Raw genomic sequence first — 13,343 nt, forward strand, 5'->3', positions numbered from 1 at the left:
GTCATACTTCTTCTAAATCTCTGCTTTTCGCCTGTGTTGCTGTGTTGCACACACTCATATAGAAGTGAGTGATATTGGTAGTTTTGCAGCCTTGCTACCATTTTCCCAGAGCTTCAATATCAACATGTGACTAGATGTACTTACAAAGCAATGCCCCACCATAGACTGTATAAGAAAATGGGCATAGCCACTGTGATGTCACCCATTGGTTTGTGACTCCTGGAGCCTTGAGTTTGGCAGTTTGGACGCCACTGTCTTGGTTTTTTGGCATCAAATGTGACATATTTGGATGGGATGGTGTAGCTGTGGAAGAGCGAGGGGTGGCTCTGACTCATAGACTGTGGTAATGCTTAGCAGACAGCCACTCAAAGCAACCACGCCCTTAATAATGCATAAAACCGTAATGTCTGAATGTCGAAATTAGCCCTGGAGACCAAAACCATTTTTCGTACCAGGTTGTAAACGTGTTTATTTCTGCTGTAGAGTTGAGCATATGAATATAGGGGTCTTTGGGGATTGACTGGCTTCTGGCCTCAGCCTAAAGTGGCAGAATCAAAGAGCTGCAGTTTTTGGCACTTCCACATAGAGACAGAGTGCAACGCATCATAATCTGAAAGACACGCACCCAAAGGGGAAACAAGCTTTCCCCTTTGGGTGCGTGGCTTTCAGATTATGATGCGTTGCGCTCTGTCTCTCTTGGCTTCATTTTTCAGCCCCCGAGGTTATTTATTTATTTGATTAATTTTAATTATTTGCACACAAGAAAAAGAGTACAGGATGTCAATAAAAAGAAACAGAATACATACAGTATCGACACATACAAAAACGATGACTTAAAAAAAAAAAAAAGTGTGCGGGAGGAGCCAAAAAAAACCCCTTAGGGCTTGTCAGGTGGCCCTCCTAATGTAAAACATTCATCATAAAACAAAGCAAAAGCAAAACATAAGCCTACATTAAAACATGTGGACAAATGTGTGACTCAGCTAAGAGGACGAAAAATAAGTAATAAATGTATGGTTGGTGCTTTTACCCTACCCAGGATGTATCTATTTAATGTGAAACACTCATCCTGTGGACTTAACAGGTGGTTGGAAAAATACTGTAGTTTGCCTCTTCACAGAAACACTAAAACTGTGATCGGCTTGGATTTATAGCAGATGCAGTGCTACAAATCAGAGCCTGATCAATAAAATTTATATGAAAGGGAGTTTCTGTGTTATATTTGTCTGATAGGTGACAAAAAATTGCAGCACAGAAAAGTCAAAGATATTATTAAGCAGTTAAGAGCAGCGCTTCCCAACTGGTCCAGCCAAGGGGTCCAGATTTCTCCCTAGTCATTAGCTCAAGGTCCACACAGTTCAATTTATTCAGTGTCATACTTACGTTTGGCCATGTTGTCAAGCTTGTTAGCTGTCCCTTATTCATGCATACATGATGATCTCGTGCCGAACAGGATTACTCACTTTTAAAAACAGCATGCAACAACTTTTCTGAACATTTGTTAATAGATAGCAGTAATCAATACTGTATTAAGGTCAAAGAGGGTTCAATTACAGTAAAGAAGCAATGGTAAAATAAAAATTAGACATCATACCTTTCCTTTTATAGCCCAAAATTGATTGTAGTTTCATTTAACTGTGCAAAACATGGCAAAAAAAAGTAATTTAACTACTTGAATAAGTCTGCAGATATGAATGTAGCAGAACTACCAGCAAGCTGCTGAAAAATGTATTTAAACTAGTTGTTTAATGACATGTAGTTCACTACTCCCCAACACTGGATTTAACTCATCACTTAGGCATGAAAATTGTTCACCATGATATCTTGACGCAGTGTAATAAATAAAGGCAATAAATGATTACATTAAGCGCTTTATGACCTCATAAAGTGCAGTAAAATTATGTCGATCATGAATGGGACGCAGAAACATGTCTTGAGGCTTGTAGCTGTAAATAAAACAAAGATAAAAAGAGAGATGCTTTTGTGAAATCAAAGTGCTCATTATTTGAAGGGCACTGTGAAAATGATCCGGTATCAGTACACTGAACACTAAGAATCTATTTATAACAAGCACTGGAGACAAAAATTTGAGCTTCATCTGCCCGAGGAATTCAACATCCGGCTTGAGTAAATCGCTGAATAATTGGACAAGCTCTGTGCTTTAAAAAAAAATCTTTTACATGAATGTCTACGCCACATATAACCTGACTGCAACAGCTCTCAGTGACTCCAAAATAGCTCTGTGTACTGATGCAGGGAAACAGATGTGCTATTGAAGTGTGTGCGGAGGACGAGTGCTTGTGAAGCCATACAATATTAATGAATACAACATTTCCAGGCTGATAAACAACCCAGATTCATTAGCCCCGAGAGAAGTTTATTACCCGCTAGCTAGAACTGCTTTTGTCTTCTTCCTTTTGTGATACATTTCGACTCTGATAGGTGAGTCATACAGATATAATTCTCAGTGAGGAATGTTCCGTACGTCTGTGGAAGCACAGGGGAGAACTTCTTTTTTGTTTGAAGAGTTTCAGCAGTTTCTTTTTTGGCACTGCTGTCTCGGAGCAGATGGCTGTTGCCTGAAGTCAAGAAGTCAAGAATTAATGCTAATTGGTGACACTTCCTACGCACAAGTGAAACAATATAGATGTATAAGATGGTGGAAGATATGGTGTCACATTCGTATGTGTTGCTGTCATGAGTGCACAGATGGCAGCCACCTAGAATTTCCCCTCCCAACTGAAGGCCTTTCAGGTTCCAGCCCACCGCCACACAGTTACTAGCCAACTCTCAGCCACTGGTTTCCTGACAGGGCATGTCTAGATTACACTGTAAACGCACACAATCTTATTCCAGTCGAGGACCACGCAAGGTCCTAACAGGGATATGCCTAGTCTCGCGTGACCAGCCTCCTTTACTTCAGAATGGGAGTCTGGGGACATTTGTTTTTTGTTTTGTAATAGAAATGGGTGGGGATATCCAGACCATGTGATGGCATTGCCATAGGTACAGCACGCTGTAAATCCTTAATTTCTCCAATCTTGTGGACGTTGTGGCTCTGCAATACAGCTGAATCAAATGAAATCATATCCATTTTAATCTCTTTTTGTGATGCACTGAACACTTCCTTTTCTGTTGTACTATGGACAACAATTCAGGGATGTGTCTGCATCTGTATCTGCATTCTTGGTTGTGTGAATGGATGTCATGTACAAACTCTAAATTGTATTGTACAGAATTTTCCAAAAATGTAAATGAAAATTTTTATTTAGATTGAGATGTCCTTGGCTTGCATAGCCAGACCTACTGTATCTTGGCCTGTGGCAGCCCTAAAGTCTGGATGAACCCAGAATTAACGCTCTGGTTTGTTTGTATTTCTATCAACCAACCACAAACGTCTTGGATGGCTCCAAGTCCAGGATGTAGTGATAGTGCACTTGCAAAATAGTGTCGGGAGGGAACTTGTTTTTGTGGAACATTTGCATGTGGGGAGGCGAGCAAATGCTACATAAAAGATTCGAAGAGGTTTTAGTGTCTAGGTTGCTTGTTTGAAAATTGTTGTTGTTTCACACATAGGGCTAAAATGAAATGTGGAGATAGGTCTGGCTGTGCGAAACTAGTTTCAGGCTGTGATGGGGGCTTTGGAAATAGCAAGAGGTGTCCTGTGTGTGACCGTCTGAAATAAGTGGCCAATGACAGTGGTACTTACAGTCTACCTTCTGTGTGCTAGACCAAAATGTCCTCAATGATCAGCTGTAAAACTTCAGTTTATGAAAATTAGAGTTTCCTAACATGCAGAACAAACTTATTTTTGAGGATTTGATGATGACATTAAGGAATGAAGCTGCAGCTACTCTTTCTTATTCTCAACAAGTCCCATGCAATGACCAAAATTTAAAGTTATGTTGGTCCATCTCTTAATACTTTCTGAACTCTCTACCCCATCTGTGGTCCTCAGCCCAGATGGGGTAGATCACATTGGTTCCAGCTGAAGACATAAATATTTACTGCACCACAGATCTATAGTTTCATCATCTAAAAAAAGCCGAATCATTTCTAAAAACAGCTGGGCGCTGTAGTTTTTAGCAGACTTTAATCAAAGTAGAGTAAATGGTGCATTTGTTTGGGACTACTTTCAGCTTCGGCCTGCTATACATTTGTCGCAATACTGAATATTTATGACATGGGATTGACTTAAACTTCTGTGTCCATGTTCATCACAATCATCACTGATGTCTTTTTAATCGTTTCTGGACAACAATGGTCTCTGGCTCAGAGAAATAAGTTAATAATGATAATAATCATTGTTGGTTTTGATCTTCTCACAGGAATAAAGGTTAAGTAGGTAGTAATTAAAGTTATTTTTTGTAAAAGTTTGCCGCTGTAGCTTTAAGAATGGGACTGAGAAAAACATAAAATACCACCAGCCCTATCTTTTAAAGGCCAGAGCATGTAATTGCCAACTTAAGTGTCTGAAGTGACTGTTCATTAAAGTGAAAAGTTAAAAACACACAGAAATGGGACCGCAAACATCAGGAAGGAGCGAACCCTGCCAGTGCACAGTGAGAGCTAAAGGAAAAGTGTCTTTAGTTTCTGATATATTAAATGAGACACTGAAAGTAACTCACTAGTAGTGATTTCATAGAATTCAGTGACCAAGATTATTTTTGTATGTTTAATACATTGTGGCTTAGAGTACTGTCTGGTAAGGCTGGCTGAGAGATGCAGTGACAGGACTCATTGCCTCAGCTAATATACATCTGCATCCACACTGTACCCTGTGAGTAACTGATACTATGTAATAGAGATATCCCAATCTGATCTCAGAGGTTGGTCTCAGGGTCAGTTAGGGCATTTCTTAACTGATCAGGATCAGCTACACTGTGCTGTATAGAGCCTGATCTGATCCTTTGTTTTAAGGCAGCTGTCACACATCTGTTTTTCTCACAAAGATTTTCTGTATAGCAATGCAACATGAGTGCAGCCATCATCAGCTGTCTCTCTGTCTCTCCATTCCTTTTGTGTAAGAGCTGGGGCTGAGCCACTCCTGCAGCACAAAACCACACATCATAAACAACAGCAAAATGCAGTGTGAGACTGCTGTTATTTACCTAAGTTATGTGCACTCGATTTATTTCAGCTCAGTGTGAGAGACTATCTTGCCCCACAAGCAAGCGGCCAGTAAGAGTAATTTATTAATGTATCTGTGCTACAGACGTACAGAAGACGAAAATCAGCGGAATACAGTACATTCAGGTAACTCGGGCAAAGGCTGCATCGACGCAACAAATACTGGAGGATATTCTCTTAAAATATTGAGATTCTCTCAAGACAGAAACAGATCAGGGCTCAGTATCGGCAGATACTCGGTATAAAATGGCTTGCATCATGATCAGGACATCCCTAAGATATTATATTTGAAATGATCTGATCTACCTCTGTGCAACAGAGGCTCAGTGGTAGTTTGAGTAATGTGGCTGTTGATCATGCATTTTAATTCTGTGCATCCCTCTTGTCCGCCAGGTGATGTCCCAAGCCGAGGGCCAACAGAAAAACCTAGTCCAGTCCATTGACTCTCTGCCCACCAGAGGCCCCCTCTCCTGTCTGGACCAGGACCTGCTGCTGCTCAAAGCCACGTCGGCCGCCACGCTCAGCTGCCTGGGAGAGTGCCTGAACATCCTCCAGCAGACCCAGAGCCACAGCCAGGCACCGCCTCAGTCCCAAGCTTCCCAGTGCAACTACGCCACCCACGGAGCCCCCTCTGGTGAGTCCGCCCCTGGCCCCGTTCCAGTGCTGCTACTGGAGCCCCCGACCCCTCCATCTCCCCCACCCCCCTTGTCTTTCCAGTCCCCTCCTCCTCCTCCAGAGCCCAGCACCAGCGGCAAGGGCCAGCTGGGGCAGCTGGACTGTGGCTCTTGTCCCTGCCTGATGGGTACCATGAACTTCAGTGTTTGTAGTAAATGTTGTTGAATGTTGCATTTGTGTGTTAAATTGTTTTACTTCGTTCCATCTATGTTTTTTTGTCATAGTTTGTAGTTGTTAGTGGTATTTTGTTGTTTCCAATTCATTACTGTGTCTCTTCAATGTCGTCAGTTGCATTGAAATGCCAATACTTCCTTAAAATGGTTGTGCCAAGTACAAGCATGAATGTGAAGTGTGTATGAACATGATTTTATTGTCAACATTATTTACAGAATCCTTGAAAGCATTTCAGACTGTCTGCCTACATGCATGTCCGAAAAAAATTAGTCTATGTGTGAATGAGATAAATATAATGACTAATACTATGCACTTCTACATCTCCTCAAAGGATTAAGTCTTTGCCAAAGGAATCCACACTGGTGCCTAAATGTCAGACCTCTGCCATGTTTAACCCTCTCTGTGCCAGATCACTATGGATCCAATAAAGTTGTTTCGATTTAAACCATTTGCAGACTGAGGGTGGTTCTATTGGCATAACACCAAGGATAAGGATTAGGGAACAGTTCCAAAAGGTGGAAGGTAGACGCCCAAATACAGGACAACAATTAACTCTCTTAAAATGATGTGAACATTGTGGACTAATCCTATTTTCCCAAGTACAGTGGAATATTTATCATCCATTTACAGTCTCCAAGTTTCTGTAAAACAAAACCATAGATGTTTTCTCCAGGAAAGAGGAGTAGAACTGATTTAAAGTAATACTCCATTGAAAATCTATCGAGCAACAGACACTCACTGCCTGTAGGCTTGAAAGATGGATCTGAAATGTGTAGCTGGCTTCTTTGGTGTAAGATGGCAGATGTAGTCAATTTGGATCCACAGCAGTTACAATGGATCCCATAAGTCAAGGCAAACAATGTGTCGTTTGCCCTTAGGAATTTTTCAAACACATGCAGCGTAATCCACTTCTCTGCTGTTGACAACAGTTTAGCCTCAAGGCCCAATTAGAAGGCCTAGCTGTGCTGGACCAGTCATGGAATGACTTAATGGTACTAAAAGGCTTATAAAGCACTAAATGTGCTACTTCTTTAATGCCAATATGGTATTGTTTGAAATATACTGAAGAAGTGGATTGGTAACACTTTACTTGGATAGTCGGTCTACAGATAGTATTTGTGACATTTCAACAGCTTATTAGTTGAGAATCAAATTTCAACTGTTTCACTTTGTATTTATCTGTATAGTATATGTGACAAATCACTGCATTTTCTCAGATTAATTTAGTTTAACTTGAACTGTTCACTCAACCTTTGCACCATGTGTAATGTAAAAAGTTCAAGTTCAACTAAATTATGCTGAGAATGTATAGTTGTATTTATGAATTGTCGCATATACTCTACAGATAAAGCAATTAAGGCAAAGTGAAACAGCTGAACTGTTGAATCTGAACTATTAAGCTGTTCACATGTTACAAATACTACATGTTATAAACTATCTGTAGCTGAACTATCCAAGTAAGGTGTTGGCATGGATTGTGCTGTAGAAGTTGTTTGGAAGTTTCTGTGGATGTTTTTGGGTTCAAGGTTTACTTCGCAGGAATTTCTGGTTACTTTTTATAAATAGTATCCCCCAGTACCTTGGTATCTGCAACTTTTGTAGCTTCGTCTTGGATCTGTGCTGCTTACAGTCCGACACCTGGTTGCTACCTTTTCTGAAGTCCCAACCTCACCTGCACGCTATGCCCACGAACGTCCCCAGAAAATACAGGCAGAGAATCTCTGTAGATAAATACACTACCACACACTTCTAGTGGGTCATGGGAGATGATTGAGAGGGATTACTTCTGTGTGAGACTGTACCTTGTGTTTTAGGAAACAACCTGCCCAGTTTACCTTTAATGACCAGGAGAATTACATCACGGATACAAGTGACTAAAATGAGTTTCCTTCGCAGGGTGTCTGGACTCAACCTAAAAGTGTGTTTAAACAGAAAGTGAGTGAGAAAGTGAATATGATTGCTGGACCTTTCTTGCAGTCCATGTTTTTCACCCCCGCACAGCTGATGTACCAACTGTACAGATGTTAGCTGTAAGCTAGATAGGAACAAGCTTCCCTTGCATGTGGTGCAGCCCAGCATCTGAGGGATCGCAGAACGTAACAGGAACTTGGCATCTCCTGAAATGTCTCAGTTTAAATAGATAAATCCCTGGAATAAGGGTGGATGCATCTTTGTCTCAGTTTGCGCTGCCCCTTGCTAATAATCATGCAGTATAAACACCAAAGCTTAGGGATGAGTTGAAACTTGCAACTTCCTGTAACGTGCCAGTCTGCAACATTCTGAAAACCGGCTTTTTTACACCAATATGACTGGACGAATTGGTATATTGTCTCGAAAGCAATGACTTGATGTGCTTTCGTTCTAACTTCCAGCTGTTCAGGTAGCCTACAAGTGAAGTGACAGCCAGCAACAGAAAGCCACCGTAACACACCGACACAATATGAGGATCTTTTACTCTGGGGGACGTTAATGAGATGGACTCCGGCTTGGCTGCCACATGCCTTAGCAAGTGATTACGCTGTCTGCCACCACGCTGTCTGCACCACTCCTCTTTCTTGTTGAAAGGAGTCATAACAGGTGGTTCGGGCATCCGATTTGAATGCTCTGTGGAAGTATTCAAGTCATGTCCAACAGGGAACAGAACCCAGGGCAGACCCAGAAGTTGCTGAAGGGAAGTGATATCCCATCTAGCTTGGGAATGCCTCAGAATCCCCCAGAAAGACCCAGGAAGGACAAGGGTAGGAAGAAGGACGTATGGGCTCGCCTTGCTTAACCTGCTGCCAATGAGTCCTGAACCTGGATAAGCAGTGGAGAGTGGATGGATAATTATGGCACATGTTTTTGGCGTGACTTTTTGTTGGAATCTATTGTAACTGCTGTATCTAAACTGACAATGGCTTCCATCTTTTAAGCCCTACAGGTGCATGTTTTTGGTGGAGTATTTAAGCCAAGAAGTTGTAGTCCATCTATGACTTTGGGAAGGCCTTTTGGGGTCTGGGTTTGGGTGGGTGCCGGATCCACGCATATCTGCCGGTCCTCACAGTTTGTTGGTCTTCTCTTTGCGCCAACAGTCACGCTGCCCTGTACCTGTTCGTCAGATAGGGGGTGGTGTGGAGTGGGACCACCGGGCCGCAAGTACAAACCTCTATCCTTCCGCTGCCTGGCTGACAAATCCTGTGGGGGTCCAGCTGCTCCCCGCTTCCGGCATGTACCCCCCACACCTCAGTGAGGAGTTTTTTGTTAGGAACCTCGGTTTTTCCGAGTGATGGGTAGTGTGGCTCACCGGCATGAGCAGCATCCAGATTTGATGCAGCTGATAAAGGGAGTGGCTGGCTGGTCAGTTGGTTGGTTGAATGGTTACGCCCACATGGGAAAGCTTTGCCACTGCATGGGCAAGAAAGCTATTTGGTAGGGAGCCGAGCATGAGGTTGGACTGAGTTTGGCTGGCACGTTAGTCCCTCCAGGCTCCTATTACTACAAAACCAGAGCAGCTTGTCTGAGTCAGCTCTAGCAATCACAAAGACAGTCAAGGAAGTTGAAGGATCTTTGTAAACTCCCACCAAAAACCTGCCAGTCACAAACCAGACAGAATATTATCAGCTGATCACGGAGGATCCCTGCTGCTCCCCTCTGTCACTACCATAAAGAGCTTGAAGCCCAACCCTTTGTCTCCTTCACCCCACATGCAGAACATTTTCCTTTAAGGAAATAAAATCCATAAAGGAAATTTACTTTGCAAACTTGCCACCTTGCAGATTAACATAAAGACGGAAACATTTGTAATTGTAAATAAAAGGGACGAGATGAACCTGTAGGGTAAGAGCACCGCAAAATCTGATGTCACAGCCCAGAAATGGAAGGTAAAGCCATTGGAAACATCTACTGCATGAATGTTTGTCTCTCCACTGTTTGACCTGCGACAGCCTTTTGATTCACCTGCATGCCTCTATCCAATGGCCCAGACATCCCCCCTGCTCACTGAGTGTTTCTACTTCTGGTGCTTCATTGTGACATCTCAGAGAAAATATCTGTCATAAATTGTGTTTATAAATCAGCTACTTGTAAAAACCATTTCCAGATGTGTTTCCCCCTAAAACTCTATCTTGAAATGACCTCTCAGGATCCTATTAACCTCAAAATGTCTCAAGAGTAACCTTTTCAAAAAACTCAATTTTCACTGTATTTACAACTCACTCACACTTCACTCGCCTTCGGGCAGAGCCACCCCTGCTCATGTCTCCGTTGTATATCATTGGAGGAGGTTCACTAACACTTTTCAGGTTCCTGTCAGTCAAACTGTCAGTTGACCGAAGCAGAGGCTCGGCTTGAGGGCTATTTCAGCTCGTTTTGTCAAGACAGACTCGCCTCAGGCTCTTCAGCATGTCGACCTGTGTCAACACAGCTTGCCTCTCACTAATGGATATCAAAGAACGGCCTCTTGGTGCATTAGACTTTTAACTCAGTTTGAGCGTGGGGGCTGGAGAGGAGAAGGGTCTGTGGCACTGCTCCATTAACAGTACTTTGAAATGTGATCTACTACTGTGGTGTATATAAGAAGCTTTTAAAGAGGAAACTTGCAGCTTGGTTTTTTAATGTGAGTGACTGTTGATCACATTATCTTTAGATGAGTTCCTGATGAGTCTGTTCATACAGGAGATAATTTCAGATCAGTGCAATGGCTCTGTATTAAATACAAATTTAGTGAAGCACATTGTTCGCAGGCTGTCAGAGGCGGTGACTGAATTTGATGTCCGTTTTTGAGGCTGAGCAGATATGCAGTAAGGAGCATTTCATTAGTCAGTGTTGTAATGACTAGTTCCTCTTAGGTAATGCAGTTTGCCTGTGTTTGGCATGAGTTAAGAGAATTTCATCCTTAAAACGTTGCATAATTTTCTATTGTATTGACCAGTAATTCAAGCTGAGGCTACTTTAAAATTAACAACTGCTAGATGTGGGGCTGTGTGATTGAAATCGATATGACAATATTAAAAAAATTATTCCTCCTTATAATATCTTTGTATTATATTGTGAATAATATGTGCCAAATCACAGGTACAATAATCAAATTGATGTTGAAAGGTATTGATTTAGACAGCAGAATTTTGTAAATTTATAATATGTTCATTTCCTGATGAATTGCAATAACTCTGATCCTCCAGTTCCAGCATTAGGTCAAAATTTCCATTTGTCCAAAACTTTCCTGCAGAATTATTGACATTATCATCAGCCTCAGCTAGACTTCGCATAGCATAGCAAATGTTTGCATTCTAACATGGCAAACTATAATGGTGGCAACAAGTCAACCCACAATGGCAAAATAGCTTCTATATGACTGTTTGCCATTGCAATTTTAAACACATGGGTAAAGTGAAATGGTTACAGTTGCACCAAAATTCTGTGGTTAGGTTTAGATAAAAAAAAATTGGTCCGGCTCAAAATAAGGATGTTCGTTACTAAACTATCGTAACATGACATATCTCACATAACAAATGTCACACAGCATATGTCTATATACATCATGTGGCAAAGGCTTACTACGACATACTAGGTTGTTAAAATAATAACTTGATTTCAAATGGGACACGAACACCAGTCTCCTGGATGAAAGTCCTGTGCTTGTTTTGTGAATCCAGCATCTCTTAATCTCATCCTAAGTAGACTTTGTTACTCTCTATATTAAAGCTCCCGGGAAGTGCACCAGGCTTTGAAGCCAATTTTTGTAATTGTAGCATCAACACATCTGTTACATGATGCCCTGCAGCCCAAAAATACTTTTCCCATAGACTTACATGGCAAAACAAAAGAGACATCCGGATACATTTTTTGAGCTTCAGAAGCCCATGAAATGACTATAGGATTTGATCCATATGGTCCGATAACATTTGGAAAGTCTAGAAGATTGGTGATTGATTGATTGGATGGTTTTCCCTCCATGCAACTTATTGGAGAGCTAAAGTGAAAGTAGCTGGCTCAGTTGGTGGAAGTCTTTTGTGCGCCTGCAGTTACAAACTATGTTGTCGTGCTTAACTTAGCATGTTAGCATTGTCGTTTTGAGCATGTTAGCATGCTTACATTAGCATATATGTCTAAGAGTAACAGTTGTTAAAGTTGACTAACTGAAAGACATTTATAGGGATTTTGCTTAACAGTGCAAACTATGGCCTCCGAACAGTTGAATCATCACCTCTGACAGTCAGTTCCCTGTAGGTGAAGACAGCAGAGGCTGAGTACTCTCAGATTATGTATTGATTTTTAAATGCTTATAGAATAACTGGCATTAAATAGTATCAAGTCTCAGTTACAACGAGAGACAGACTGCATATTCCTGCAGAACGTTTTATCGCCTGTGGCTCAGAGTCAAAGTGAATCATCATTTCTGTATGTGTGACCTTGGCTGAGTCAATACGTCAGGCCAGGGATATATCAATGAACAAATATTAAATTTTAACAGACACACACAGGCACACACACAATATCCTGATGTCTAGTCTCTGTCAATAACACACCCTCAGTTCAGTATGAGAACCTTTATATTGAAGAAGATATAGAGTGATATGAGTTGTCTCCCTGGCCCCTCTTATATTCTTATTATCAATTTCCTCCAACCTGAAATCAAGCATTGATACACACAAATCACCCGTACAAATCAGATAGCAGTAAACCCCATGTGTCTCCTCCTCACTATTGTTAACTAACCTTGTCATGTTTCAGATGGTGCTCCTGTGTGGACTGTACCAAAGTCGCCCTCAGGGGAGCAGTTGAAGAACGGAGGTCTGACTCCTCTGCGATCAGCCGAGCCCTCTCCGGCCCTCAGGAAAAGGAGTCAATCCCATGGTGCTGAGGTGAGAACATTACGTCATGTTGTCAAATATCACCTCGCTCTTTCGTCTTGCTCATCCCCTGTTGTCTTGGTCTGTCAGAGTTTAGTGTCTCAGCTGTGGGACCAGACCATTTTGGGGGTGCAGAATTAATCTGGGAGATATTAAAACTGAAATATTGTCCTCTGTGATTTCTAAATAGGAGAGATCTCTGACAGGTTACTGTTCAGGATGTTGTCAAGGCAGGTGTTTGTTGGATGGTGGTAAAGAAAATGATTTACTCTTTGGCTGGCACTTTTGTCCAAGATGTCAAGTGCATGCAGCAAGATGTGGGATGTGGGGGTTTTATTTGCAATGTTTGGCCTTTATTGAATAGTGGCTGTGTAGTTATAGACAGGAAACATGGGTACATAGAAAGAGTATAATATGCAGCAAAGGTCACCATCTGGAATTGAACCAGGTGCATTGCATTTCTATGGCAGGCGTTTGAAACATTAGTCTACCATGACAAGAGGCTTGGGAACCAGATGACTCTATGAGCTCATG

The 13,343-nt window shown here is 41.7% G+C and overlaps 1 protein-coding gene across 1 annotated transcript in view; it reads left to right on the forward strand.

Annotated features, from left to right (window-relative positions):
* LOC125904685 (oxysterol-binding protein-related protein 10) overlaps nucleotides 1-13,343 on the forward strand; it is a 115,576-nt gene that overhangs the window by 60,561 nt on the left and 41,672 nt on the right. The window contains exons 6-7 of the mRNA XM_049602266.1: nucleotides 5,524-5,764; nucleotides 12,691-12,821. Coding sequence (XP_049458223.1) covers nucleotides 5,524-5,764; nucleotides 12,691-12,821 — 372 coding nt within the window. The remainder of the gene's footprint in view (nucleotides 1-5,523; nucleotides 5,765-12,690; nucleotides 12,822-13,343) is intronic.

This window comes from Epinephelus fuscoguttatus, linkage group LG17 (assembly GCF_011397635.1).
Source record: "Epinephelus fuscoguttatus linkage group LG17, E.fuscoguttatus.final_Chr_v1".
Lineage (NCBI taxonomy): Eukaryota > Metazoa > Chordata > Actinopteri > Perciformes > Serranidae > Epinephelus > Epinephelus fuscoguttatus.